The 27781-nt window shown below is 44.1% G+C and overlaps 1 protein-coding gene across 2 annotated transcripts in view; it reads left to right on the forward strand.

Annotated features, from left to right (window-relative positions):
• The window catches only part of ca8 (carbonic anhydrase VIII), a 71734-nt gene that overhangs the window by 19127 nt on the left and 24826 nt on the right, over window positions 1-27781 (forward strand). For both annotated transcript variants that reach the window (XR_004553755.2, XM_034103797.2), the window contains exons 2-7: window positions 9605-9796; window positions 13164-13288; window positions 14206-14301; window positions 15187-15249; window positions 15340-15388; window positions 17825-17937. Coding sequence is in view for 1 of the 2 variants with exons in the window: in XM_034103797.2 (XP_033959688.1) it covers window positions 9605-9796; window positions 13164-13288; window positions 14206-14301; window positions 15187-15249; window positions 15340-15388; window positions 17825-17937 (638 nt within the window). In the remaining variant the exon portion in view is untranslated. The remainder of the gene's footprint in view (window positions 1-9604; window positions 9797-13163; window positions 13289-14205; window positions 14302-15186; window positions 15250-15339; window positions 15389-17824; window positions 17938-27781) is intronic.

Genomic DNA, 27781 nt, shown 5'->3' on the forward strand with positions numbered 1-27781 from the left:
TAAGTGGCTACTGCCTGAGATCGCATGTTGTGGTTTTATTAAATGTGCCAACTGCTAGGACTGTCTTAGGGAAGACAGCTTTTAGATGCGCAGCTCCTCTGTCTTGGAATAGTCTGCAAATTAAATGGAAACTGAACAATCTGGTGCCACTAAATGTTTTTAAAGCTCGGTTGGATGCTACTCAATCGGAAGCTATTGGTACCTGTTTATGTGGATAATTATGTAGATGATGCTGGATGATGTCCTTTTGTTGTTCTATTTATGTTTTTATGTTTCATGTGGAACTACTTGAGCAGGTCTCCCTTGGAAAAGAGATCAATGATCTCAATGGGATTTATCTGTATAAATAAAGGTTTGAAATGAAATGAAAAATGACCCTCAGAGAAGGAGAAAATGTCGTGTCTTTCAGGCATGTCCTTTCCTAACAAAAATGACAGGACACATAAAACATATTATTGCAGAACAAGTGTGTTATTTATGAAAGCGGTGTGTTTAGGGGCTGTAGATATAATTATTTTGTAATTGTAATGTTTTTTTTTATTTCAACAGTGAATGAACAGTATGAAGTTCATCAACATTGAAATATATGTTATTATCAAAATAATATTTAACTGTTATCAAAACGTAGTGCAACTGTAGAAGCTTGCTCTGTTGTCTCACTGAAAGAATAACTTTTACCACGTTTTTACAGACAATATTGAGAGATAAATAGTAGCAGTTCTCACTATGTGTTAAATATCTTTGCCTTCAATACATTAAATTAGAAAGCTGACACAATCATATTGCTTGTTAACATCTAAATGTAACTTTTTGCATGGAAAAACCCCTCAACTTAACTGATGTTTAGGTGATCTAGTATTTAGTATTGTTTATTGGAATGTATATCAGTGTATTCAAGTCAATACTTCATTCATTTAAACCAATATCTTTCTTGATTCTTTGTACAGTATGAAAAAAGAGTCTTTGTACCTGAGCTGAAGTTCACTGCTGTGAGGAGTCCAGTTCTGTCTCTCACTCTCTGGTCCAGCCTGTCTGCATCACCTGGACACCTTAAACAAACAGATATATATGTAAAGTACCATGTGTACAAACAATATAACTGATTCTCTGCTGTTGAACATGTTGGATTGTGTATTGTCCGAGTCAGGGTCCTTTTTATTTTACTGTAACTTTGGAAGTTGTGTTACCAATGCTTACTGTTTATTTGATATCAATTTGTAATACAATTAATAAAAACAACAAGGTTTGGGTTCGTTCTTCAGATGACTGTGACGTTAACGTGTAAGCTCAATAATGAACTCCAGCTCAACCAACCATATTGTAATATCTAAGTAATCATCTTGAAATATGACATTAATAATTGTAATATACACACATCTTATTGTGAGGTTGATTTCACATACACTACTTCGACGTTAGCTTGTCTACATACTTGAGCATAGCCAATTTAAATTAACCTTAGCGATGCATACAGTTCCTCCTACATAATAAAATATCTTTCTAAGTCACAAGGATGACCTTATTTTATCAACCTCAAACAGAAGCCGTTGTTCTACAGTATTATCCCACTTAACGCTTAACACTTGTCTATTTCGTTTTAACCTTTATATATACAGTCTATGATTTTAACTTGGAGACTACGATTAGCATCGTTAGCACCGATGTAGCTACCACTTGCTTACCCAAGCCTTAACATTCATTACGCAGCTGATTAAAATCATTAACACTGTAGTGCCAAGAGAAAAGGGAGTCGGAGGCGGTGCAATGAAGATGCAAAAGGGTACTTTACTTCGGAGCAGAAAAGGACATGCTGTTGGGTCGCAGTCCGGGAAGACAAGAGAGAGAGAAAAGGAGGAGGACACAGTATATACACAGGAGGTACCAACTAATGTGTCCGTGCAGAACCATACCAGCCTGTAGTTCCTAGATTGAATTATGACATTATACAGTGGTCACCACACAAGCCCCCCCAGAATTCAAACATGGCACAATCCCCGCGTCTGGGAGGAAGCACCACAGGGGCCGAGGAGGGCGGGGTTGCAGGTGAGGGCGGGGCCATGGAACGGTGGTCTCCAGTTGGAAGGAGCGCTGCCCGGCCGCAGGCGAGGGCACAGCGGCGGGAAGGAGGAGTCCTCGGGAGGAAGGAGCTGGGGGGCAGGAGCAGCGTCCCCGGGACCAAGTAGCCATGGACAGGGGAGAGGCCAGATGGGGCGCCGTCCGAAGCCACCGTCGAGGTGAACCGTGAGCGGTAAGAGGAGAGGCCAGGCAGGGTCCCGGAGCGCGCCACCCACGGCCGATGAAGGCATGGGCGAAGTCCGAAACTGTTGAGGCGAGACGGGGACCAGAAGCGCGCCACCCACACACCGAAGAAAGCGCGGGTGACGTCCGAAGCTGCCGTCAAGGTGGTGAAAAGGCGAGAGGGTCCACACGAGGCCGACCGGACATGGTCGAACCTTCTCTCAGGCACCAGGGAAAAGCTCAGAAGGGTCGATAACCGTTAGCAGCTAGCCGTTTGCCCTCAGCCGCTAGCTGGCAGCCATCGGTAGCTGCTAGCCGTAGCTGTTAGCTAACATGGTTAGCTGCTAGTCGTCGATAGCTAGCGCAGCCCAAACGTGCAGCCGCACGCCCCGAAAGAAACAGCCCCATGTGGCAGGAATCGGGTTCTTCCCTACTCAGCAGGTCGAGCATCGTCTCTGTGCAGTTGGAAGGCTTGCTGTCTCCCAGTGTCGAGACGATGCGGGAATGGCGAGCAACATCCTCAGCCATTCCGCGGGGCGCGCACCGAGCCTCAGTCCGCGTGCTGGTGGCAGCCACAGACGTCTCCAATCATCCCCGGCATTTCGAGAAAAAAACCTGAGTTTTTCTTGCCGTGTTCGGGTCCGTCCCTGAAACTTCACAAGACGTTGTCAGGGTCACCAATGTAGTGCCGAGAGAAAAGGGAGTCGGAGGCGGTGCAATGAAGATGCAAAAGGGTACTTTACTTTGGAGCAGAAAAGGAGATGCTGTTGGGTCGCAGCCCGGGAAGACAAGAGAGAGAGAAAAGGAGGAGGACACAGTATATACACAGGAGGTACCAACTAATGTGTCCTTGCGGAACCATACCAGCCAGTAGTTCCTAGATTGAATTATGACATTATACAGTGGTCACCACAACACATAAATAAGTAATCGATGTTCACTTACCGCAAAACCGCATGCATGCACCGTCTGTTTCAACCGCAGAGCGAGTCACAATATTCCGATATATAAGCATGAAGAACAAACAAACACGTCCGGGGTCAAGTTGTGTTCCCTGGATGAGCTGAGCAGGCAGAGTCCCTGTAGCTTCACGGAGCAGCTAGCAGAGAGACAAGAAGCTAGCAGCAGCAGTCACTCAATGTGACCACGCCCTAATTTATACACAAACTTTAAGACCTAATATAAAAAAAAGGGTTGTGTTAGAAAACAATTCACTCACAGATCCATAATCATGAAGGTGGAATCTAACTATATTCATAATAATATTTATTGCATCCATGGGTAGAAACTTGTTTTTTTTATGCTGTAAAGTTGGGCATTTTAACATGGGGGTCTATGGAAATTGCTCCTTTCTGCAGCCAGTCCCTATCGGCCAATATATGAACTGCAGTGTGTGGCACTTCCGTATTGGCGTCCCGGCTCTTCCCCAGAGTTTGCCGCTTGGTCTGTACACACAAACTGGAAGATTGACAATAAAGTTGACTTTGACTTTGAACTATGATATAGTGGAAAAAGTATTCAGATTCTATACTTCAGTAAAAGTACTAATACCACACTATAAAACTACTCAATATTAAGTAAAACTACTGCACCAAGAATGGTACTTAACCATTTAACTAAAAGTTAATACATACAAATTATTTATCAGGAAAATGTACTTAAAGTATTAGGAGTAGAAGTACTCATTGTCATGTCTAGGAAACTAATAGTGCAAGTTTATTCTTTATGTTAGTTTTGTCATGTCCCTTTGCCCTGTGCTTTATGTTTATTCCCTTAATTAATCATCCCTCTCATTTCAGGCCTCCACGCTCCCCGCCCCTTTCTGTCTCCTGCGTCCTTGATTGTTTTTCCCCGCCCTGATTGTTTCCACCTGTGTCCCCTTTACCTGTGTATATATTGTGGTAGCTTCCTCCTGTTCATTGTCAGTTCGTTGTCTTACTATGACCCACGTTCCTGATTACCTCACGGACTTCCCACGGATCTACCTCATTGATCACTTGCTAGTTTTCCTCGAAAGAGTATATTTGTTTTCCTTGTTTTGATTACTGTGCTAAATTCCAGTAAAGTCTTTATTTTTGAAAACACTATCTGAGTCGTGCAATTGAGTTCATGCCTCAGAGTCTCTCCTTGACAGTACAAACTGACCATTAAAATGAACTCAGCCGACTCAGACCAGCTAAAGAACGCCATCCGCTCTCAGGGCCAACGTCTTGGGCAACAAGAAGAGCAGATGGCCGCCATACAGCACGGAGTGCAGCACCTATCCAACAGCCACGGGGAACTACAATCATCGGTGACAACCCAGGTGAATCTGCTGGCAGCTGAGGTCCAGCGTGTGCTCACTCACCTGCAGGCTGCTTCTCCTCCCACGACTCCCCCGGTTCCGGCGGCGACCGGTTCCGATGCTAACCGGTCTACTGAGCCGCACAGTACTTCCATGCGTCTGGCTCCACTCGAAAAATACTCCGGAGACTCGGAGGGCTGCCGGACGTTCATTGTGCAGTGTGAGTTACACTATCACCACCAACCGGCTGCTTTTCCCACGGACAATTCCAAAGTGGCTTTCATGATCTCCCATCTCTCCGGCCGAGCAGCAGCGTGGGCTACGGCAGAGTGGTCCCGAGGCTCCCCCATCTGCGGGTCTCTGGAAAACTTCATAGACACTATGAGAAAGATCTTCAATCAAACCACGCCGGGCAGGGAAGCAGCTCGGGCTCTGATTAAGCTGAAACAACATCAGCGGAGTGTGGCTGACTACACCATCGAGTTCCGGACTATGGCAGCCGATAGCGGCTGGAACTCCGCTGCATTGTTTGACGCTTTTGTCAGCGGTCTCTCGGATTCCCTACAAGACCAGCTGGCGCCTCTCGATCTGCCCGCTGACTTGGACTCTGTCATATCCATGGCAATACGGATAGACAATCGTTTGACGGAGAGGAGAAGGAATAAATCCAAGGATGCGGTTGATCCGCCTCCCCAGAGGAGACGCTCGCCGCTGGATACTACTTCTTCTTGGAGGCCCCGTCACCCCTCACCTGCGTTCCGGACAACAGCGCCCCCTGGCTCCGTGGAGGAGCCAATGCAGTTGGGCCGCGCCAAGCTTTCGATGGCAGAACGTCAGCGTCGATTAAAGGAGGGCCTGTGCTTCTACTGCGGGCAGCGCGGACATCCACAAGCGGCTTGTCCGGTAAAAGAGGAGGCTCACCAATAAAGAGGAGTACGTTGGTGAGCCGGATCTCTTCCTCTGACTTTCCTCCTCGCACCCTGACCCGCATCCAGGTAAAAATCAGAGACAATGTGGTTACTCATGGTGCACTCATTGACTCAGGGGCAGACGAAAGTCTGATGGATTGGGGTTTAGTTAAAAGATTGGACATAACAACTAAACCTCTACCCCAGCCTCTGGAAGCGAGTGCTCTCGATGGGCGGCTGTTGTTTAAAGTGACTCACCAAACAGAGCCTTTAGAAATAAGATGTGATGATAACCATCACGAGACAATGTCATTTCACTTGTTTAATTCAGCCCAACATCCACTCATTTTGGGGTTTCCCTGGTTGAAACTTCATAACCCTCACATTGATTGGCAATCTGGGAGGGTGGAGGGGTGGGGAAAGAATTGCAGAGATCACTGTGTTAAGCGGGTAGCGGAGATTGACAGAAGAGGTAACACTGGGAGGGTTAGGCAGGGAACTATCCCAGAAATATATTTTCCTGATGTTCTTTCAGTCCCTTCCTGCTACCACGATTTAAGTGAAGTATTCAGTAAATCCAAGGCTCTGACTCTTCCGCCTCACCGCCCCTATGACTGTGCTATCGACCTGATTGCTGGGTCGACAATTCCTAAGGGTCGACTATATGCTATTTCAGGACCTGAGAAAGAGGCCATGAAGGACTATATTGATGCCTCCCTCAAAACAGGCCTTATTCGCCCTTCCTCATCACCAGCAGGAGCGGGGTTTTTTTTGTTGGGAAAAAGGATGGGTCTCTTAGGCCCTGTATTGACTACTCACCTCTCAATGACATTACGGTTAAAAACCGGTACCCCCTTCCTCTCATCTCGTCAGCCTTCGAGCAGCTTCAGGGAGCCAAGGTTTTCACCAAGTTAGACCTGCGTAACGCTTATCATTTAGTCAGGATCAGGGAGGGCGATGAATGGAAGACGGGTTTCAACACCCCTTCAGGCCACTATGAATACCGTGTAATGCCATTTGGATTATCAAATGCTCCTGCTGTGTTCCAGGCTATGATCAACGACGTGTTGAGGGAGTTTCTGAACCGTTTCGTTTTTGTATATCTTGACGACATTCTGATCTACTCCCCTGACCTTGACACCCATAAACAACATGTCCGCCAGGTTCTACAAGAGCTGCTCAAGAATAGGTTGTTTGTCAAAGCAGAAAAATGCGAATTCCATGCAGAGACAGTCACTTTCTTGGGCTTCATCATTTCGCCAGGTCAGGTTAGGATGGACCCAGAGAAGGTTAGCGCAGTAGCTTGTTGGCCTACCCCTGACTCTCGTAAGAAAGTGCAGCAGTTTTTAGGCTTTGCAAATTTTTACAGACGTTTTGTGCGGAGGTTCAGTGCTATTGCAGCCCCTCTTCATGTCCTCACGTCCCCTCAAGTGCCTTTTTTGTGGTCTCCTCAGGCTGAGGAGGCTTTTTCTCGGCTTAAAGGAATGTTCACCTCTGCTCCCATACTCACCTTGCCGGACACCACTCGTCAGTTTGTGGTAGAAGTGGATGCCTCCAACGAAGGGGTGGGAGCGGTCCTCTCCCAGCGACTACAGAAGGACAACAAACTTCACCCCTGCGCTTTCCTGTCCAGGAAGCTCTCCCCAGCAGAGAGAAATTACGACGTGGGAAACCGTGAGTTGCTGGCCGTGAAGCTGGCACTGGAAGAGTGGAGGCATTGGTTGGAGGGAGCCGAGCATCCTTTCGTGGTTTGGACCGATCACAAAAACTTGGAGTATATAAGAAAGGCCAAAAGACTGAACTCCCGCCAGGCTAGGTGGACCTTGTTTTTCAACCGTTTTGACTTTGTTCTTTCCTTCAGGCCGGGGTCTCAGAATGTCAAGCCTGACGCTCTGTCCCGTCTGTTTGACCCTGTGCCTGCAGTCAAGGAGCCTGAACCCATCATCCAATTAAACCGGGTGGTAGGAGCGCTGACTTGGTCAGTAGAGAAGGAGGTAATACGAGCCAATGCTGGAGCTCCTGCACCAAGGGGTTGCCCGCCTAACCGGCTTTTCGTTCAGGAGGCCGAGCGACCACAGGTGATCCACTGGGCTCACACTTCGCTGCTCACCTGTCACCCTGGAGTCAAGAGAACTATGTTCATCATAAAACAACGTTTCTGGTGGACATCCATGGAGAAGGAGGTGAAGGAGTATGCGGAGGCGTGCCCTGTCTGCGCTCGAAACAAGACCTCTTCCAGGGCGCGAATAGGACTATTACAACCACTCCCTATTCCCAACAGACCCTGGTCAGAGATCTCCATGGACTTCGTCACTGGCCTGCCCCTCTCTAGAGGTAAAACCACAGTTCTTACGGTAGTGGACCGTTTTTCGAAAATGACACATTTCATTGCTCTGCCCAAGATGCCCTCAGCGAAGGAAACGGCTGAGGTCATGATGCATAATGTGTTTCGGCTTCATGGTTTCCCAAAGGATATTGTCTCCGACCGGGGCCCCCAGTTTGTGTCACGCTTCTGGAAGGAGTTCTGCTGCCTCATCGGTGCCACGGTCAGTCTCTCGTCAGGATACCATCCGGAGTCTAACGGCCAGACAGAGCGCCTAAATCAAGAACTGGAGACCTGTTTGCGCTGCTTGGTGTCCCAGAATCCATCCTCCTGGAGCGAGCACCTCACCTGGGTTGAGTATCCGCACAACATCCTCCCTACTTCTGCCACGGGCCTGTCCCCATTTCACTGTGTTTATGGCTACCAGCCGCCACTGTTCCCAGCCACGGAGAGGGAGGTCACGGTCCCGTCTGCCCACGCGCTGGTCAGGCGTTGTCGACGCGTGTGGGCTGCGGCTAGGAAGATCCTCTGCAGGAATTCACAACTGGTGAAAAGAGCAGCAGACCGAAAACGCCGACCAGCTCCTGTATACCAGCCAGGCCAAAAAGTCTGGCTTTCTACACGAGACCTTCCCCTCCACGTACTCTCCCGTAAATTGGCTCCCCGGTTTGTGGGTCCTTTTCCCGTCATCAACCCGGTTTCAGTGAGACTACGGCTTCCCAGGTCCATAAAGGTACATCCCACCTTCCATGTAGGGAAACTAAAACCCTTGAAGGAGAGCGCTATGGTTCCCACCGCCAAACCCCCCCCCCGCCCCCCCGGATGATTGATGGAGGTCCGGTTTACACCGTCAAGAAGATATTGGCTAGTCGGAAAAGGGGTAGAGGGCGACAGCTACTGGTTGACTGGAAGGGTTATGGTCCTGAGGAGCGGATATGGATTCCTTCCCGCTTCGTCATAGATAAAAGCCTCATTGAGGATTTTGACCGCCTCAACTCAGAGGAGCCTGGGCCGTCAGGAGCCGTCCCTAGAAGGGGGGGTACTGTCATGTCTAGGAAACTAATAGTGAAAGTTTATTCTTTATGTTAGTTTTGTCATGTCCCTTTGCCCTGTGCTTTATGTTTATTCCCTTAATTAATCATCCCTCTCATTTCAGGCCTCCACGCTCCCCGCCCCTTTCTGTCTCCTGCGTCCTTGATTGTTTTTCCCCGCCCTGATTGTTTCCACCTGTGTCCCCTTTACCTGTGTATATATTGTGGTAGCTTCCTCCTGTTCATTGTCAGTTCGTTGTCTTACTATGACCCACGTTCCTGATTACCTCACGGACTTCCCACGGATCTACCTCATTGATCACTTGCTAGTTTTCCTCGAAAGAGTATATTTGTTTTCCTTGTTTTGATTACTGTGCTAAATTCCAGTAAAGTCTTTATTTTTGAAAACACTATCTGAGTCGTGCAATTGAGTTCATGCCTCAGAGTCTCTCCTTGACACTCATTGCAGAAAAAACGGCTGTCAATTAATTTTGTGAAACCACTTATGGTATAGTTACTTAAATATAATGCTGGATGGTTCAAGTTTTTCCTAGGTATTATGTGTCAACATCTGAATTAATAAATTAACTACTAAACCAATCTGAAAAAATAAATGTAGTGTGGTAAAAAGTACAACATGTAAGTATAGTACTTGAGTAATGCGAGTATGTACTTTCGACCTCTGATGATAAATAAGCTATCATTAGATAGATGACATTTCTCTGCACTGGCTTTAAGGATATTTGTCTAATGTTCACTAACTGCGAGACCTTAACAGGGATGGTACATGTAATGAGTGTGTGACTTGTTCCACCCATAGGTGTAGAATGGGGACTCCATTTCCCAGCAGCCAACGGCGAGTACCAGTCTCCCATCAACCTGAACTCCAGGGAGGCTCATTACGACCCATCCCTCCTGGTTGTCGGCTTATCACCAAACTATGTGGTTTGTCGAGACTGTGAGGTAATCAACGATGGACACTCAGTCCGCATCATTCTCAAGTCCAAGTCAGGTGAGTCACATGACAACAGATCTACTCATTCATGTGTTACAGAAGTGATGAGGAGGCATTATGCATGTTGAGTGAGAGCTCTCAGTCATTATGACCACACTGGAAAACTGAAACGTTGACTTTAATTAAAGGTCCCATGACATGGCCATTTCTACTGATCATAATTCCATTGTTGAGGTGTTGAGGTCTACTAGAATATATTTACATTGTTCAATGTTCCAAAATCACATTGGTTTTCTCATACAGCATCTCTGTATAGTATGTGTATTCACTCTCTGACCTACACGCCTTGTTGGAGCTCCTGCCCCCCCTCCCTCCCTATGAGCCCACTGTGCTCTGATTGGTCAGCTCGCCCACTATGTTCTGATTAGTAAACCACCATTACATCTGGTCATCAGTGTTTATGTGTTACAATGGCATTTGTTAGCAACCAGAAAATGACACCAGTAAGGACAAACAGATGAGAATGCTACATGGGGTCTGGGTGCCGTGTTGGCGGGACATTGCGGGGCTCGCTGCTGCGCCCTTTGAGGCTCGAGGAGCGGACAGTGTGAGCTGGATTACTGGTGTCGTTTCCTGGTTGCTGCGTGGGGTCTGCGAGACAGACCCCACGCGTGGTGGGGCAGCCTGTTAAAAGGGAGTAATCCAGCCTGGATGGTATAAAAGCATCAAGGAGTTTCTCTGCATCGGTTTGAGTCAGGATGTGAAATGTGCATTCACAATGCCATCAATAAAATGCACCTGTGTTCGTCGTCCATAACATACGCCTGCCCATACCATAACCCCACCACCACCATGGGCCACTCGATTCACAACATTGCCATCAAACTGAACATTTCAGAGTGGCCTTTTATTGTGGCCAGCCTAAGGCACACCTGTGCAATAATCATGCTGTCTAATCAGCATCTTGATATGCCACACCTGTGAGGTGGGATGGATTATCTCGGCAAAGGAGAAGTGCTCACTATCACACATTTTTTCAGATTTGTGAACAATATTTGAGAGAAATGGTTATTTTGTGTATAAAGAAAATGTTTTAGATCTTTGAGTTCATCTCATGAAAAATGGGAGCAAAAACAAAAGTGTTGCATTTATATTTTTGTTCAGTGTATGTTAATTGATGCTTCATTCCAGATTTCACTTCAGTTTTGTTAGTGTTTAATAATGAATAGTTGCAGGTCATCCATGCTTTTAGACCTGACAGGCATTCTTGTCGTTTTGATCATTTAAACTGTTCATCTGTCTTGAAAGATAGGTACAGCTGTGTATCGTCAGCATAACAATGAACATTAATTGAATATTTCCTTTTTAATATTGCCCAATGGCAACATATATAGAGAACAAAATGGTTCCAAGGACAGAACCTTGCAGTACTCCATGATTGAATCTGGTTTTCATTGAGGATTCATCATGAGCAGATACAAACAGAAGCCGTTCTGAGAGATATGACCTTAACCAGTTTAGTGCAGTACCCTTTTAGCCAATTGACTGTTCTAATCTCTGTAGTAAGATGTTGTGGTCAATGGTATCTAAAGCAGCACTCAGGTCTAATGGCGCGTTTCCACTGCAGCGGGTAGCTCGCTTTAAGCGTGCCGAGCCGTGCGGGGCCCATTTTTGGTTGCGCTTCCACTTGGCCTAGTTTTGGCCTGGGGCTACTTTTTCACCTTTTTTCTCGTCCGACTAAATCGTGGTTCTAGGGCAAGGAACAACCAGGCTGAGTCAGGCTGAGTTTTCTAAACTAGAGAGAGAATCGCTGGCAAGGGAGCTACAACTACAACAAGATGAACATATTTGACCGTGATTTAATTGTAATACACGTTTCAAAATGATGCCGAAGTAACAACATACTGATACCGGTTAGTAAAAACCATTAATTAATGCTTTGACAAGTCTGCAGACAGACGGCAGGCGAAAAACCCTTTTAAAATGCATGTTTTCTAAATGGAGCTTGGCTAAGCTAACGTTATATATGCTCCGACCGTCCACACTCACAACAACGGCGTACAGACATAAATAAACCAGCGACTGTATTCGCCATGACACAGGCAGTCTGTGGTTTGTACTTGTTTAACTTCTGTCTAGTTTCTGAACAGATATGAGGAGCTGTGAGCTCTGAGTGCTAAGAGCTAACGGCTGTGTTGTTTTTTGGGGCGCTCATTGAAGATGACGTCACGGCTCCGCCTACACTGCATTACTATAGTAACTACCCCAGTTCCTAAACTGTAATGGAAGCGCAGCATTAAAGTGAGCCGGGCCTAATAAGGCCTAACCAAACCGAGCGAGGCCTGCAGTGGAAACGCGCCATAACAGTATCAGAATCGAACAAAGTCATTTTTCAGATACAATGAGAAGGTCATTTGTGACTTTCACTAGTGCTGTCTCTGTGCTGTGACGGATTCTAAAGCCTTATTGACATTTCTCAGGTAATTGATTCTTATGTATGTATTCGCACAGCTGTTGGGCCTACTTTCTCAAGGATTTTAGATATTAAGGGAAGGTTAGATATTGGTCTATAGTTGGTGTCAAGGGGTGAACTCAGAGGCATGAACTCAAATGCACAACTCAGAGTCAGACTGGTTTTCAAAAATAAAGACTTTACTGGACTTAACACAGTAATGAAACAGGAAACACAAAATCACTCTTTCGAGGAAAAACTAAATGCTATAATCAGGAGCATGAAAAACAGATTACGACCATGGAGCAGGCTTGAACTTAGTAATGAATGAGAAACGAACTGGCACTGGACAGGTGGGGACTAACACAATATATACACAAGGTGAGGGGCACAGGTGGAAACAATCAGGGCGGGGTAAACAATCACGAACGCAGGAGACACATAGGGGCGGGGAGCATGGAGTCCTGAAACGAGAGGGAGAATTACTTTTCCAAATAAACAGAAAGCACAGGACAAAGGGACATGATAAAACTAATGTAAAGAATACACTTTCATAATAGTTTCCGAGACATGACAGTTGGCCATAACCTCAGGGTCAAGGTTAGATTTTTGAAGGAGAGGTTTAATTACAACTTACTTAAATGACTGTGGTGCATTGCCTTACAATAATGACATATTTAAGAAATGGTATTATAGATGTGCTAATTAGGGGTAACATTTCTTTAAACAGCTTGGATGGAATTGGGTCTAAGACACAGGTGACAGTTTAGAAGAAGAAATAATAAGTTAGTTGGTTAAGGTCTATTGGGAAACAGCAGTAGTGTGACATATTTTGACATAATACATTTAATTAAAGTCAATGTTTCAGTTTTTTCAGTGCACGTTTTCTCACTTTCATTTTTACTCTGACCTGTTTTATACTTCCTGTTTGTGCTTGCCCACGATGCCCTGGGTTTCCTGTGCTGTTGTCAGTGGTTACCGGTGGTCCGTTGCCTAGTGATCATGAGTATGAGCTTCATGAGGTTCGATTCCACTGGGGCAAAGAGAACCAGAGAGGATCCGAACACACTGTCAACTTCAAGGCTTTCCCTATGGAGGTACACACACACACACACACACACACACACACACACACACACACACACACACACACACACACACACACACACACACACACACACACACACACACACACACACACACACACACACACACACACACACACACACACACACACACACACACACACACACACACACACACACACACACACACACACACACACACACACACACACACAGAGAGACTTCTGGCATTGACATTCGTCCTTCAAATAACATAGTGTTATCATTGCAGAGTCCTTGAACAGACCGTGTTTAATGTTCTCTAACAAATAACACTTCTAACATCCGTGTTTCTGTGAGTTTGCGTGTGTGTGGGAACCTTTATATTTAGTTGCGCCAATCCATATATCTGTAAACAATAAAGAGGAAATGATATGCCATTATCCTGGATGTAGGTTTTGGGGTGGGGGGGTGTCCGATGCCTTGCTCAAAGGAGGTGAACTGGGACCTCTCCAAGTACAAGTCAACACTCCATATTTAGATAGCCCAGTTCCACTTCCTGTACAGATACAGCAGGTATAAACTTAAATATTCCTTAAACGTTGAAGTGTTGACCTCTGTTATTAAGATAGCTTTTGAACTCTTTTGAAAACCACACATTTATTGCTCAATAAGAAACATAATAATGAATTAAAGTAAATGAATGATCTCACTGTTTCTATGTTCCAGTAAGATAAATATGACAGCTTTTGAGCTGACACATGACTGATCTGTGGACTGGGATATTCAGGGTTTCAGGGCAGAAGTTAGCACTACTTTCTCCATGTTCACATGAGGTTGACATAAGAGCCCTCAATTCTGTTCTCTACATCTGTTCACAACAACCTCTCAAACACAGGTTGTCTTGTGTGTCTGCGTTTGTGTGTGTGTGTGTGTGTGTGTGTCTGCAGCTCCATCTGATTCACTGGAACAGCACTCTGTTCAACTCTCTGGAGGATGCTCTTGGGAAGAAGAATGGAGTCGTCATCATAGCTCTGTTTGTGCAGGTAATCTTTCACATAGGATCAGAGGAGATATCCCCATTGTGCGGAGGCCGACAAGGGCAACCACACTACAGTGGCCCGAGTCGAGAAACACGTATACACTTTCAAAAATGCGGCAAAAAAAATAATCTGCATAAAGGAATCACTGGAAATAAAAAAAGCTGCACGTAAAAAAGAAATTGTATGCATTTATTTTATGCCGCATCTTTTGTAAACTCTGGGCATGTGTTATTGAAGATGTTTCTTATAGTGTAGCTCGTTTGTCCTAATGAAGGTTCTTTAGGCCGTTGTAACGCGTTTTGCACCAAGCAGCAAACTCTGGGGCAGTGCCTCAAACTGCAGTTCATCTAGTGGCCAGTAGGAGCAGTCTGCAGAAGGGAGCAATTGCCATCGACCCCCATGTTGAAATGACCAACTTTACAGCAGAAATAAACATGTTTACATCGTGGTTCAAAGAAGGCGACCCCTCTCTTACAAACAGCTTCCTCTAAGAAAAACTGAACCGTTGACTTTACTGTAATCAACTTTATTTTGTCAACAAATTACACATTAGGTTTGTAGAAAGCAATAATATTAAGTTTAACCTAATATTTTTTATTTAAACTTATGATTGCTTTTAACTAACCTAATACAGTTGTGTGTATTTTGTTGACAAATTACAGTTAATTAAAGTCAACGTTTCAGTTAGTAGACACCCCCTCTCCCCCCGCAGACAGCCCTGACCCCCCAAAGCCACAGCTCCTTAGGGTTCCATTTCCTGTTTACTTCCTGTACGGATATAAACTGAAATCTTCCTTGAACTTTGAAGTATTTACCTCTGTTATTGTCATCTTCAGAAGGCACATTGATAAGTCTCAGGCCTCTGAACCCTCACATGTTGTTCATCAGATCGGTAAGGAGCACCTGGGTCTGAAGGCCATCACCGAGGTTCTGCAGGACCTGCAGTACAAGGTGAGCAGGGGTCTGACATCATCAGGTCAGATGATTAATAATCACTTCACCAACGATGCATGAATACAATCATTCTGTTGTTACCGCCAGGAGAAGAGCAAGATCATCCCCTGCTTCAACCCCAACACTCTGTTACCCGGTGAGCAGAAACACACAGATTTCAACGTGTAATCAATATATTAGACATTCTGAAAGAACAACAACTTATAATATAGCTATAGTTGTAGCCTGCTGGATCACCATCATTCTGTCCACTGTTTCATTCTTTATGCCAGCGTACACTGTATTACTAGTGTTATCAGTTACCCTCTGACTCTTGTGTCCATACCGGGTTATAAACGTACTGATAATGAGCCGCAATGAGCTCGATGTCCTGTGCAACTTTGCTTATAGGCATTTCTAAATATTCATCACACATTGTAAAGCATTTTATAATGACTTTATAGGTATTATATTTAGTGCTGTCAAAATTATCGCGTTAACGGCGGTAATACATTTTTTGAATTAATTGCGTTAAAATATTTAACGCATGTGAAGAATGGCCCGCCCCATACGTGCCACCAGTGGCAGCGCCAGGGTATGGCTGGGGTAGGCTACACCCATACCAAGAAATGGCTTAGCCCCACCATGAAAAATGATGTTAAAGTAAGCAAAATAAAGTCTGCCAACTCGCGCGGAGTAAATTGCACAGACAGCAGTTAGTAAGATTGATTTCGGTAGCCACGGTTTTGAAAACTTTTGTCACGTAGTGATCGTCTTCTCAATAGAACATCTTTGAAAACGGCGTGGTGTTGTTGCAGGAAGTCCCGACGCAGAATACTTTTGCTGTAGTACAGGGCAGAGCCATATAATAGTAATAATATGGCTCTGGTACAGGGGTGCACATAACTGGTACGCAGGTTATGTGCGTAATCTGAAATGCGTACCGTCACTTGTGTCACAAAGCGCATTTGCGTACCGACGTACTTGTGAAGCTTTTCCAGAAGGCGGTTAGATCACCGGACGACAGAGTCGGTCTCCGTGTGCACAGACAGGGCTGCTGTTAACGTCGGTCTGTACAACGGAACTGTGCCAAAACTACGCCAACCGGCTGCGGAGGGAGACTCCCCCCTTCACTGGAGAACTGCGCTAAAACAGCTGATCACAACGTTCACACTCTGTGGTCACGATGTACTCCACTAGCCCCCCCCCCCCTCTGTCGACTTTCCTGAAGTACTCCCCCGTTGATAGAAATCAACACGTAATGAATTAAGACCCCACGGTTTGATGATTGATAGGTGTGTGGGCTGTCTTTCATTTTGACATGCAGAAAAATGTTATAATAAACATAGATACTTTATGTTAAATGGATATATCCGCCTTCTTTCATTTATCTTTCCATTCCCACAACAATATACATAAATAAATGGCATATTTTGGACATAGTTCGAATGGTGATTAATCATGATTAATTAATTTTTAAGCTGTGATTGATCTGATTAAAAATTGTAATCGTTTGACAGCCCTAATTATATTACATCATAATCACTGCTCATTTACTAAAGATGTTTTTGCAAGGATCTTAATGTTTTTATAATTGTAATGGTTGTGAAACATTACAATGGGATGATAAGTACATCTAGTGGTTATTGTTTAAATTAAATAAAGTTAAAATAATAATAAAAGAACAACACATACAACACTGCAAAACATTTTATTTGACTCTAAAACAAACTTTAATCACATTATAGACTATTGGACTTATTATAGACTATGATAATTGCAAAAAAATGCGCAGCAATAGTGACATATTACAACATAACAATATAATTATAAAATACTTTGCAATTAGCTCAGATAGAACTGTCCTAACTCATCTCAATCTAAAGTAATCAGACTCAAACATGAACAGATACATACATATTGAAGCGTGAGGTCCTTCCTGAAAATATTGCATTTGGCTCTTGTTTGGTTGACCTTGTGGAGCGTTTGAGTTCAGTCAGTCACTGTTGACAGATGTGTGGCTCAGTTACACCTCTGTTATACGTCACCAGTTTGTTTGACTTTGCATACGCAGAAACAGGACAGATCAGAGAGAGCTCACACATGGTTTAATCATGGATTTGTGTGGCCGCAGAGCCTAAGGAATCTGCTATTATACCAACCTGGCCTACTTTAATCAAATGGACCATCAGAATCCCCTATATGATATCATATACAAAGTATGTAAAGTATGCAGTGAAGCACCCACTCTACCAGCCTTTGACTGGACCATCTGATCAGTGTGCATATATAAGATTATCTCGTCATTTCGAGAACGGTGTTTGTTTAGTACATGAGAGTAAATGCTGCTTTGGACATCTATCCATACATATATATATTTGAAATGTACTGTTATGTTCCTAAACAATTTGAACAAAATCAAGAATAACATGTTTTCTTTACAAGGACACAATATGCTTTTTGAACATGAACTAGAACTCTCCAGTTCCTCCACACTGCTGGCATCACCGCTTCTCTTTGGCAGCCATGTTTTTCTTATACCTGCCTGTTTCTATGGGCAGCCTTCACTAACACACTTTGAATTCACCCTCAGACCCTTTGCTGAGAGACTACTGGGTGTATGAAGGGTCTCTGACCACTCCACCCTGTAGTGAAAATGTGACCTGGATCCTCTACCGCTACCCCCTCACCATCTCCCAGCTCCAGGTATGTAGCGTGTATGTGTGTGTTGTCAGTCTGAAGACTTCAGTCTGAAACATGAAGAAATAAGTGTGGAGTCAGAAAGTCCACCAGACTGCTGTAGACCCACTTCTGTCAGCTGGAGGCTATACAGCATGACACCCACAACTCCATCAGAACTGTTGTTGGTAGGGTTGCATTGTGGGTAATGAGGGTGCCAGGTTATCACAAGATAGTATGGTTTCAAAAATACATAGTTCTAAAAGCATCGAAATGTATATTTTTAATTTAAATCATCAATGGTCCAGCATCATTGATTCACACCTGTCGTTCGGTTCATTTGATCATTTGATCAAGACAAGGAAAACAATTGTTGCACGTTAATTCTTGTTCTGGAGTTTTATAAACCCATCATGAGAACACATGAAGCTATTCAGAATAAGTTATGCAGCACTTTAAAGAGTCCTCTCCTGCTGATGTTCAGGTGTATATCAGTATGTAGTGTCTCTACTTTAAAGAGTCCTCTCCTGCTGATGTTCAGGTGTATATCAGTATGTAGTGTCTCTACTTTAAAGAGTTCTCTCCTGTTGATGTTCAGGTGTATATCAGTGTGTAGTGTCTCTACTTTAAAGAGTCCTCTCCTGCTGATGTTCAGGTGTATATCAGTATATAGTGTCTCTACTTTAAAGAGTCCTCTCCTGCTGATGTTCAGGTGTATATCAGTATGTAGTGTCTCTACTTTAAAGAGTCCTCTCCTGCTGATGTTCAGGTTGTTATGAACCGAGATACAGGACGCAGGACCCAAAAGCAGGATTCGGAGACAGATGTCCAAAAATAGAATGTTCTTTAAAGGAATGGTCCACTCATTAGATAATTAATCAAAACTTCAGTATTTAGTGAAACGTTATGTTTAAACCATACCCTGAAGAAATCAGCGATATTCCCCGGTAAATAATGATTTTATAGCTCTTTTTGATCAAGACCTGTATATTCCGTCTGGCCGCCGCCATGTTTGCCATTTTCAGTAGTCACGTGATGGTCGTGACGTCATCCATGCGTTCACTTTGTCAACACACGGAAACATGGTGGGGTATTTCAGTTCGGACTCGTCAGCAGAGGAACAAGTTTTGACCAATGTGAAGAGATTGGATGGGGGAATTCAGCCATACATATCAGTATGACAATACGACACCCTCTGTCCGTAGACCCTCACATCGTACAAGGAAAAACTTCCGGAGAAAACCCACAGTTTAAAGGGAACATGGGAGAAACCTCAGGGAGAGCAACAGAGGAGGGATCCCTCTCCCAGGACGGACAGACGTGCAATAGATGCCGTGTGTAAATTGAAAAGATAATACATTTGCAACATAGGTAGTCCAGATGTTTGGAAATGCATGTGTGTATAATGGGAAGATGATATAAGATACTATATGTATGCATGTAGTACCACCCTTGCTAGCGATTCCCTCTCTAGTTTAGCATACTCAGCTTCGTTGTCCCTGGCCATAGAATCACGATTTTATGGGGCCGGAAAAACTGGGGGGAAATACACACTAGCCGGTACTACGCTTTATGGAAAGGCCACCAAAAACTGTCCTGGCCTGGACGTTAAAACGGGGCTAGCCGCTGCAATGGAAATGCGCTATAACATACCTTATTCTTACTCCGAGCACTACTTCTGCTCCTCCGTCGCTTCACACTTGCAGAGGGCGATTTCTCAACTGGCCGAACTGGTGTCCTGGTCGGTGATGACACCAGAAAGACCGATGGTACTGCATCTCCATTGAGTAATGGTTGTTCTTTAAATCCCATGTTATGTTTTATCATACTCTCAGAGTAGTCGTCCGGAAATGTGAAATGTTCGCTGCATACATGAGCCTGTAAATCTCTCGGTTCGGGCCGGCCACATTTCGCTAGCCACTGCCTCCGAATGTACTTCTTATGCTTACCTTTTGGCAACAGATGGAACCGAGCATTCCGTGGATTGTTCCTATCCGAATTATGGCAATATTTGGCGATACAGTGAGGCATATTTGAAGAGAGAAACTACAGTAAATAACATGGAGATCAACGTGTCTTCGAAAACCAAACGCATGGATTACGTCACGTCCGGGAAATGGCGGCGCCCACAGTGTTGATGTTATTTCCGTATATAATCAGTTTAAAATCACTGATAATGTCATCGGATTAAAAAAAAAAAGAGAGAGACTGGCAGAGACTGGTCTGTTTTATCGGATGATAATTTAAAAAAAAGAGTGTCATGAGCATACCATTCCTTTAATCACAAACTAAATCGTACTTTCACAAAAAATAGAAAGTAGATAAAAAGCCAAAACAAAGTTGTACAGCAACACAAAAACTCACTTGACAAAAGGTCTAAATCCCAAGGTAAGTATCAGGAGTCAAAAGGCCTGGGTGCTCACGACATGAAACATAACGAACTGACAAAGGAACACCAGGGCTATATATAGGTGAGGGGGATGGGCACAGGTGAAAACAATCAGGGCAGGGCCAAGCAATCTCACGGGCGGGAAACACACAAAGGCAAACCTAACATATCTGTCGAGTCACAACACAGGTGTATATCAGTATGTAGTGTCTCTACTTTAAAGAGTCCTCTCCAGCTGATGTTCAGGTGTATATCAGTATGTAGTGTCTCTACTTTAAAGAGTCCTATCCTGCTGATGTTCAGGTGTATATCAGTATGTAGTGTCTCTACTTTAAAGAGTCCTATCCTGCTGATGTTCAGGTGTATATCAGTATTTAGTGTCTCTACTTTAAAGAGTCCTCTCCTGCTGATGTTCAGGTGTATATCAGTATGTAGGGTCTCTACTTTAAAGAGTCCTCTCCTGCTGATGTTCAGGTGTATATCAGTATGTAGGGTCTCTACTTTAAAGAGTCCTCTCCTGCTGATGTTCAGGTGTATATCAGTATGTAGTGACTCTGCTTTAAAGAGTCCTCTCCTGCTGATGTTCAGGTGTATATCAGTATGTAGTGACTCTGCTTTAAAGAGTCCTCTCCTGCTGATGTTCAGGTGTATATTACATGACATTACATTACATTGCATTTAGCTGACGCTTTTATCCAAAGCGACTTACAATAAGTGCGTTCGACCAACAAAATACAAACTTGAAGAAAACAGAATCATATAAGTACATCAGGCTTCATAGAGCAAAAACATTTCAAGTGCTACTCAACTGGCTTTAGCTAAGCCAGCCCTTTATTAGTATATAAGTGCTTTGTTAATAGTTCTATCGCTCGAAGTGGAGTCGAAAGAGATGAGTTTTCAGTCTGCACCGGAAGGTGTGTAAGCTATCTGCTGTCCTGATGTCAATGGGAGCTCATTCCACCATCTTGGAGCCAGGATAGCAAACCCACGTGTTTTTGCTGATGGGAACTTGGGTCCCCTTCGCAGCGATGGTGCAGCGAGCCGTTTGGTTGATGCAGAGCGGAGTGCACGTGCTGGGGTGTACGGTTTAACCATGTCCTGGATGTAGGAAGGGCCAGATCCATTCGCAGCATGGTACTTAATTACCATTGTCTTGAAGTGGATTCTAGCAGTTACCGGAAGCCAGTGGAGGGAGCGGAGGAGCGGAGTGGTGTGGGAGAATTTAGGAAGGTTGAAGACCAGGCGAGCAGCTGCATTCTGGATGAGCTGCAGAGGTCAGATGGCACATGCAGGTGACCAGCCAGGAGGGAGTTGCAGTAGTCTAGGCGTGAGATGACGAGAGCCTGGACCAGAACCTGTGTGGCTCTCTGGGTCAGCTGGGGACGCATCCTCCTGATGTTGTAAAGCGTGTATCTGCAGCAGCGGGTTGTAGCAGCGATGTTTGCAGTGAAGGACAGGTTGTTATCCAGGGTCACACCCAGAGTCCTTGCAGTCTGGGTCGGGGAAACAACAGAGGTGCCAATGTTGATTGTTAGGTCAAGAGTGGGACAATCTTTTCCCGGAAGGAAAAGCAGTTCAGTTTTGTCAAGGTTGAGCTTGAGGTGATGATCAGACATCCACTGAGAGATGTCAGCTAGACAAGCAGAGATGCGTGCAACGACCTGGGTCTCTGAGCGGGGAAAGGACAGAATTAATTGGGTGTCGTCAGCGTAGCAGTGGTATGAAATAGAATGCGGGCTAATGACTGATCAGAGCGAGTTTGTGTACAAGGAGAAGAGGAGGGGACCAAGAACAGAGCACTGAGGGACCCCTGTATTTAATTGACAAGGGTCGGACTCGGACCCTCTCCAAGTAACCCTGTAGGTGCGGTCTTTGAGTTATGAGGTGTATATCAGTATGTAGTGTCTCTACTTTAAAGAGTCCTCTCCTGCTGATGTTCAGGTGTATATCAGTATGTAGTGTCTCTACTTTAAAGAGTCCTCTCCTGCTGATGTTCAGGTGTATATCAGTATGTAGTGTCTCTACTTTAAAGAGTCCTCTCCTGCTGATGTTCAGGTGTATATCAGTATGTAGTGTCTCTACTTTAAAGAGTCATCTCCTGCTGATGTTCAGGTGTATATCAGTATGTAGTGTCTCCACTTTAAAGAGTCCTCTCCTGCTGATGTGCAGGTGTATATCAGTATGCAGTGTCTCTACTTTAAAGAGTCCTCTCCTGCTGATGTTCAGGTGTATATCAGTATGTAGTGTCTCTACTTTAAAGAGTCCTCTCCTGCTGATGTTCAGGTGTATATCAGTATGTAGTGTCTCTACTTTAAAGAGTCCTCTCCTGCTGATGTATCAGGTGTATATCAGTATGTAGAGTCTCTACTTTAAAGAGTCCTCTCCTGCTGATGTTCAGGTGTATATCAGTATGTAGTGTCTCTACTTTAAAGAGTCCTCTCCTGCTGATGTTCAGGTGTATATCAGTATGTATTGTCTCTACTTTAAAGAGTCCTCTCCTGCTGATGTTCAGGTGTATATCAGTATGTATTGTCTCTACTTTAAAGAGTCCTCTCCTGCTGATGTTCAGGTGTATATCAGTATGTAGTGGCTCTACTTTAAAGAGTCCTCTCCTGCTGATGTTCAGGTGTATATAGTGTCTCTACTTTAAAGAGTCCTCTCCTGCTGATGTTCAGGTGTATATCAGTATGTAGTGTCTCTACTTTAAAGAGTCCTCTCCTGCTGATGTTCAGGTGTATATCAGTATGTAGTGTCTCTACTTTAAAGAGTCCTCTCCTGCTGATGTTCAGGTGTATATCAGTATGTAGTGTCTCTACTTTAAAGAGTCCTCTCCTGCTGATGTTCAGGTGTATATCAGTATGTAGTGTCTCTTCTTTAAAGAGTCCTCTCCGGCTGATGTTCAGGTGTATATCAGTATGTAGTATCTCTACTTTAAAGAGTCCTCTCCTGCTGATGTTCAGGTGTATATTAGTATTTAGTGTCTCTACTGGGACATGTCTCCATGCTCTAATGTTCAAAAATCTATTTATTCTTCTCATATTGCCTGTGCTGCAGCACCTCTTTTCACCCTCTGTCTGAAACCAGAGCCCAGTCTGCTCTGATTGGTTAGCTGGCCGACTCCGTTGTGATCAAATATATTCCTGTCAGCACTTGTGTTACACTGAAAAGACTGAACCGTTGACTTTAATTAAATGCATTATGTCCAAAATGTCACAAAAAGTTAGTTGAAAACAATCATTAAGTGGACTCTCTTTAAACTTAATATTATTGCTTTCTACTAACATCCAAGACTAGTGACCAATTACAACAGAGTCGGCCAGCTAACTAACCAGAGCAGACTGGGCTATGGTTTCAGACAGAGGGTGAAAAGAGGTGCTTTAAACCACTGTTCTCTCTCTTCCTGCATCACATCACAGGTATAGATACAATCAGAGCCCAGCAAGCTTTCATACCACACAGATCCAATGAACCTGAGGATCAGTCCATTCAGTAGAGTACAGGAAACCTTTATACCCCCTGCCTGCCAGTGAGCTGTGGCCCCTGGCTGTAACTCAGCCCCTGCCTGACTCTTTCCAGCAGGTTCTTCTAAGGCTGATGATGTTAATCCTCTCATCAATTTCTCAGGACTTAAAACCGTTTTTTATATATATTTTTTATATATATCTACATGCGTAAGGTCATCATCTTAAAGGTTCCATGTCTTAGCCATTTCTACTGATCATAATTCCATTGTTGAGGTCTACTAGAATAGATTTATATTGTGCAATTTTCCAAACTCACATTGGTTTCTCACACAGCATCTCTGTAAACTATGTGTATTCACTCTGTCCTACACGGCTTGTTATAACTAGCTCAGGTTGTTCCAGGGGTAGGCCTTTATAGAGAGCACCGATCACACTAAGAGTGAATATCGGCCGATAACGATCGGCGGCCGATCGATTGGGGCATCCCTAATTATGTGAGTCTTTTATTTAGCCACACTGATTCAACTGAAACAGGACATGTGCTACATAAAGGGAAAATGAAACTCACAGAAACAAACATTACGATGACTATATTGCGTGTATTTAAGAGCCATTTGAAATATTACCACTTTGGTTTAAGCCAGTGGTTCTCAAACTTTTTCTGTCATTCCCTGCTTTGAACGGGTGGGCCTTTTCAAGCCCCACCTGTTCCTCATTGCTCCAATAAAATGGTAGGCCAAACTTAAATTGGTCAAATGTATCGTTCTATAACAGGGGTCTCCAACCTTTTTTAGGATGAGGGTTACTTTCAAAAAATAAAACAAGTCGTGAGCTACTTTTACTCCTCTTTTTCAGTTTTTTTGCAGTGTATATATGTAGCACATTTTAACATTATGATATGCTGACCTTTAACCTTTGTGTGCTGTTTGGGTCTGTGGGACCCGTTTTCAGATGTTTTTTTAAATGTTGAAGTGAAATGCATCAATCTGGTGCACTTTGAGCACAAAATGAATTTATGGATACAGCTCTCAGCACTCAGATGAAAGGGAGCTGTATACTTTTTAATAATCCAAACATCTTTAGAATATGATCACAACCAATACAAAATAATTTAAACTTGTTTATTCTTATCTTATGTTACCTAGTTAGCATTCTTTCTTTTTATTTATGCATATTTTACTAATCACTCCCCTTTTAAACTGTTTTTTTTTTTACTGTCCTATAGTACACATTGGAATGATTTCTTACTTTATTTTTTACATCTATATTAAATAGATAAAGGTATGCTCTCTCTCTCGCTCTCTCTCTCTCTGTCTCGCTCGCTCACAGAGGCTGTGTGCTCCTCCGTGGCGATGACGGCTTGCGTTCAAAATAATAATAAACATAGGCCTATTTGTAAAGTGGGGGGACACAAACGGGATTTCGAAAAGTGTCACGGTTAAACTCCTTATCAAGTGGTGAGATGCCGCTCCACATTGCTTTTCTTCCCGACTGCAACGCTGTTGTGAGTGTGTGTGAGTGTGTGTGAGTGTGTGTGAGTGTGTGTGAGTGTGTGTGAGTGTGTGTGAGTGTGTGTGTGTGTGTGTGTGTGTGTGTGTGTGTGTGTGTGTGTGTGTGTGTGTGTGTGTTGTGTGTGTGTGTGTGTGTGTGTGTGTGTGTGTGTGTGTGTGTGTGTGTGTGGTGTGTGTGTGTGTGTGTGTGTGTGTGTGTGTGTGTGTGGTGTGTGTGTGTGGTGTGTGTGTGTGTGTGTGTGTGTGTGTGTGTGTGTGTGTGTGTGGTGTGTGTGTGTGTGTGGGTGTGTGCTGGTGTGTGTGTGTGTGTGTGTGGTGTGTGTGTGTGTGTGTGTGTGTGTGTGTGTGTGTGTGTGTGTGTGGTGTGTGTGTGTGTGTGTGTGTGTGTGTGTGTTGTGTGTGTGTGTGTGTGTGTGTGTGTGTGTGTGTGTGTGTGTGTGTGTGTGTGTGTTGGCCATCGGGAGATTCGGGACTTTTCCTGGTGGGCCGCTGCTGTTGGTGGGCTGCTGCCTTCGGTGCGCCACTGGCTCTGGCATAGGTAGGCCGTGGACTTTCACAGCGCTGTTGCGCCGATACCGCACCCGCCGCCAAGGCTCCGGCGGTCACTATACACAAGGGGACGGGTAATAACCGGAAAAGCATGACATGGAACCTTTGACAGTTTTTATGCTCATCGAGTCATCCGTGAGCAGAGCATCAAGTTGGCATGCCTATAACAGCTGACTGCGGCGATTACCATCTTGTTCAGCATAACGCCTCACAAACTTATTAAGATCTACAGCTTTAGTGCGTTTTGATTCAATGCTGAGTACAGCCAAACTTGACAGTCTCTTCTCTGTCATTGTAGACCGCAAATACCTCATTCCTTCCGTCTACTTGGGGTCCGAATGCTTCTCGCTTTGCGTTCAAATTAAATCGCCGACAATCACATTTCCACGCTCACGCCAGGGCCGGGGGATGGGTTACAAGGCTCGCGTCTTGTCGGGCATTCACTTGCACTCGGACATTAGGGATTTTCTCTCATAAATGTCCGATGAGCCACAACTTTTATTTCAAAACAAAGCTGGGGTGGCAAGGCTATCTTTAGCCACCCCGGTAGATCCGCCCCTGCTTGACCGGTACTTGCTTTTGATCAAAGTCAATGCGGAAAAGCCGCACTCACACAGGTAGGTGGAGGTGAAGGGAATGAGCACTGTTACAGCCTTTTTGGCGAGGTGGGGGAACTCGGTTTCCACAGACAGCCAAAAGTGTGCAAGTGACGTTTTATGCCAGACGCTGTCTCCTCTCTCACTTTAGGTAGCTTCACTAAAAATCGATCCATGTTGCCGCTCGCATACATTTAGCTGAAGTTAACTAGCTACATTTCACTGTTTCTTATTTTTTTCTCACGCTGCGCCTCCCCTGAAGCTCTCTGGCACCCCCCGGGGAGGCGCGCCTCACACTTTGAAAACCACTGCTCTAAACATTACAGGGGCTTCTCTCCCTCTAAATCGGGAGCCATATTTTGGGCGGAAACATCATTTAAATAAAACAATTGTTTAATTCCATCCACATTAGGCAAAACTAACATAACCAAAAGAAGCACACAACATCATTCGTTTTTTCTCTGCTGTTGATAAACTTCCGTATGGAAGCTCGAAGTTAATATTAACTTGAAAATTCAAATTTAATTCCACAATGACATCAAATGTGTCATGTATGTTACATTTGTCTTTCAAATATACATTTTGTAAATGTTATGTGAATAAAATTGAAATTTAAAGTGCAATATTCCATGCTGAAAAGCAGACAATATTCAAATATTAAATCAAATTTGGAAAATGTAATGCAAAGAAAATGTAACTTGACTTTCTTTTTATGTCAATATTAGTTAAAATTGTATACAATTTTCTAACAATAACAAAATGAAAACAGCATTTGACTTTTCATTATGAAAAGATTTCATTTGCTACATAGACAATATTCTAATATAAAATCTATTTTGAAAATGTAAATGCAAAAAATGTAGCTTTATTTTACATTTGTGCATTATTTCAATGTAAATTCAATTTTCATTTGACATACATTTTCCCACATTAAAATGACTCAGTGGACATTATTATTATTTTTCATATCGGCAGTAGTGCAAGTGTGTGTCTGTATCATGTTAGTGCCATGGTCCCACAGGTAGATACCAACAACAGCAGAAGAGCTTTCAAACCGCAGGTCCTGTTTACCTACACCAAACCCCCCCAACATCTGCCTGTTATTGACCGTTAAAGAGTGTATGTGCACAGCATGTGTGTGCATGCAGGTATTTAAGTGTTTCTATGCTAACAGGTGTTTGACAGTGGGATATAAACCCCCCTTCTTTAATCCGGCAGCTTGACAGCACACTGTTGTCATGTGTGTTCCTGCCTGGCCCTGTGATACAGTAAAGCGGATCGATAGCATCTGCTGCGTGGTTAACACAGGAACAGGAAGTCAGAGGCTATTCTAAATGTCACAGAAATGTTTAAAATCAGAAT

The sequence above is a fragment of the Pseudochaenichthys georgianus genome, chromosome 17 (genome assembly GCF_902827115.2).
Source record: "Pseudochaenichthys georgianus chromosome 17, fPseGeo1.2, whole genome shotgun sequence".
Classification (NCBI taxonomy): Eukaryota; Metazoa; Chordata; class Actinopteri; order Perciformes; family Channichthyidae; genus Pseudochaenichthys; species Pseudochaenichthys georgianus.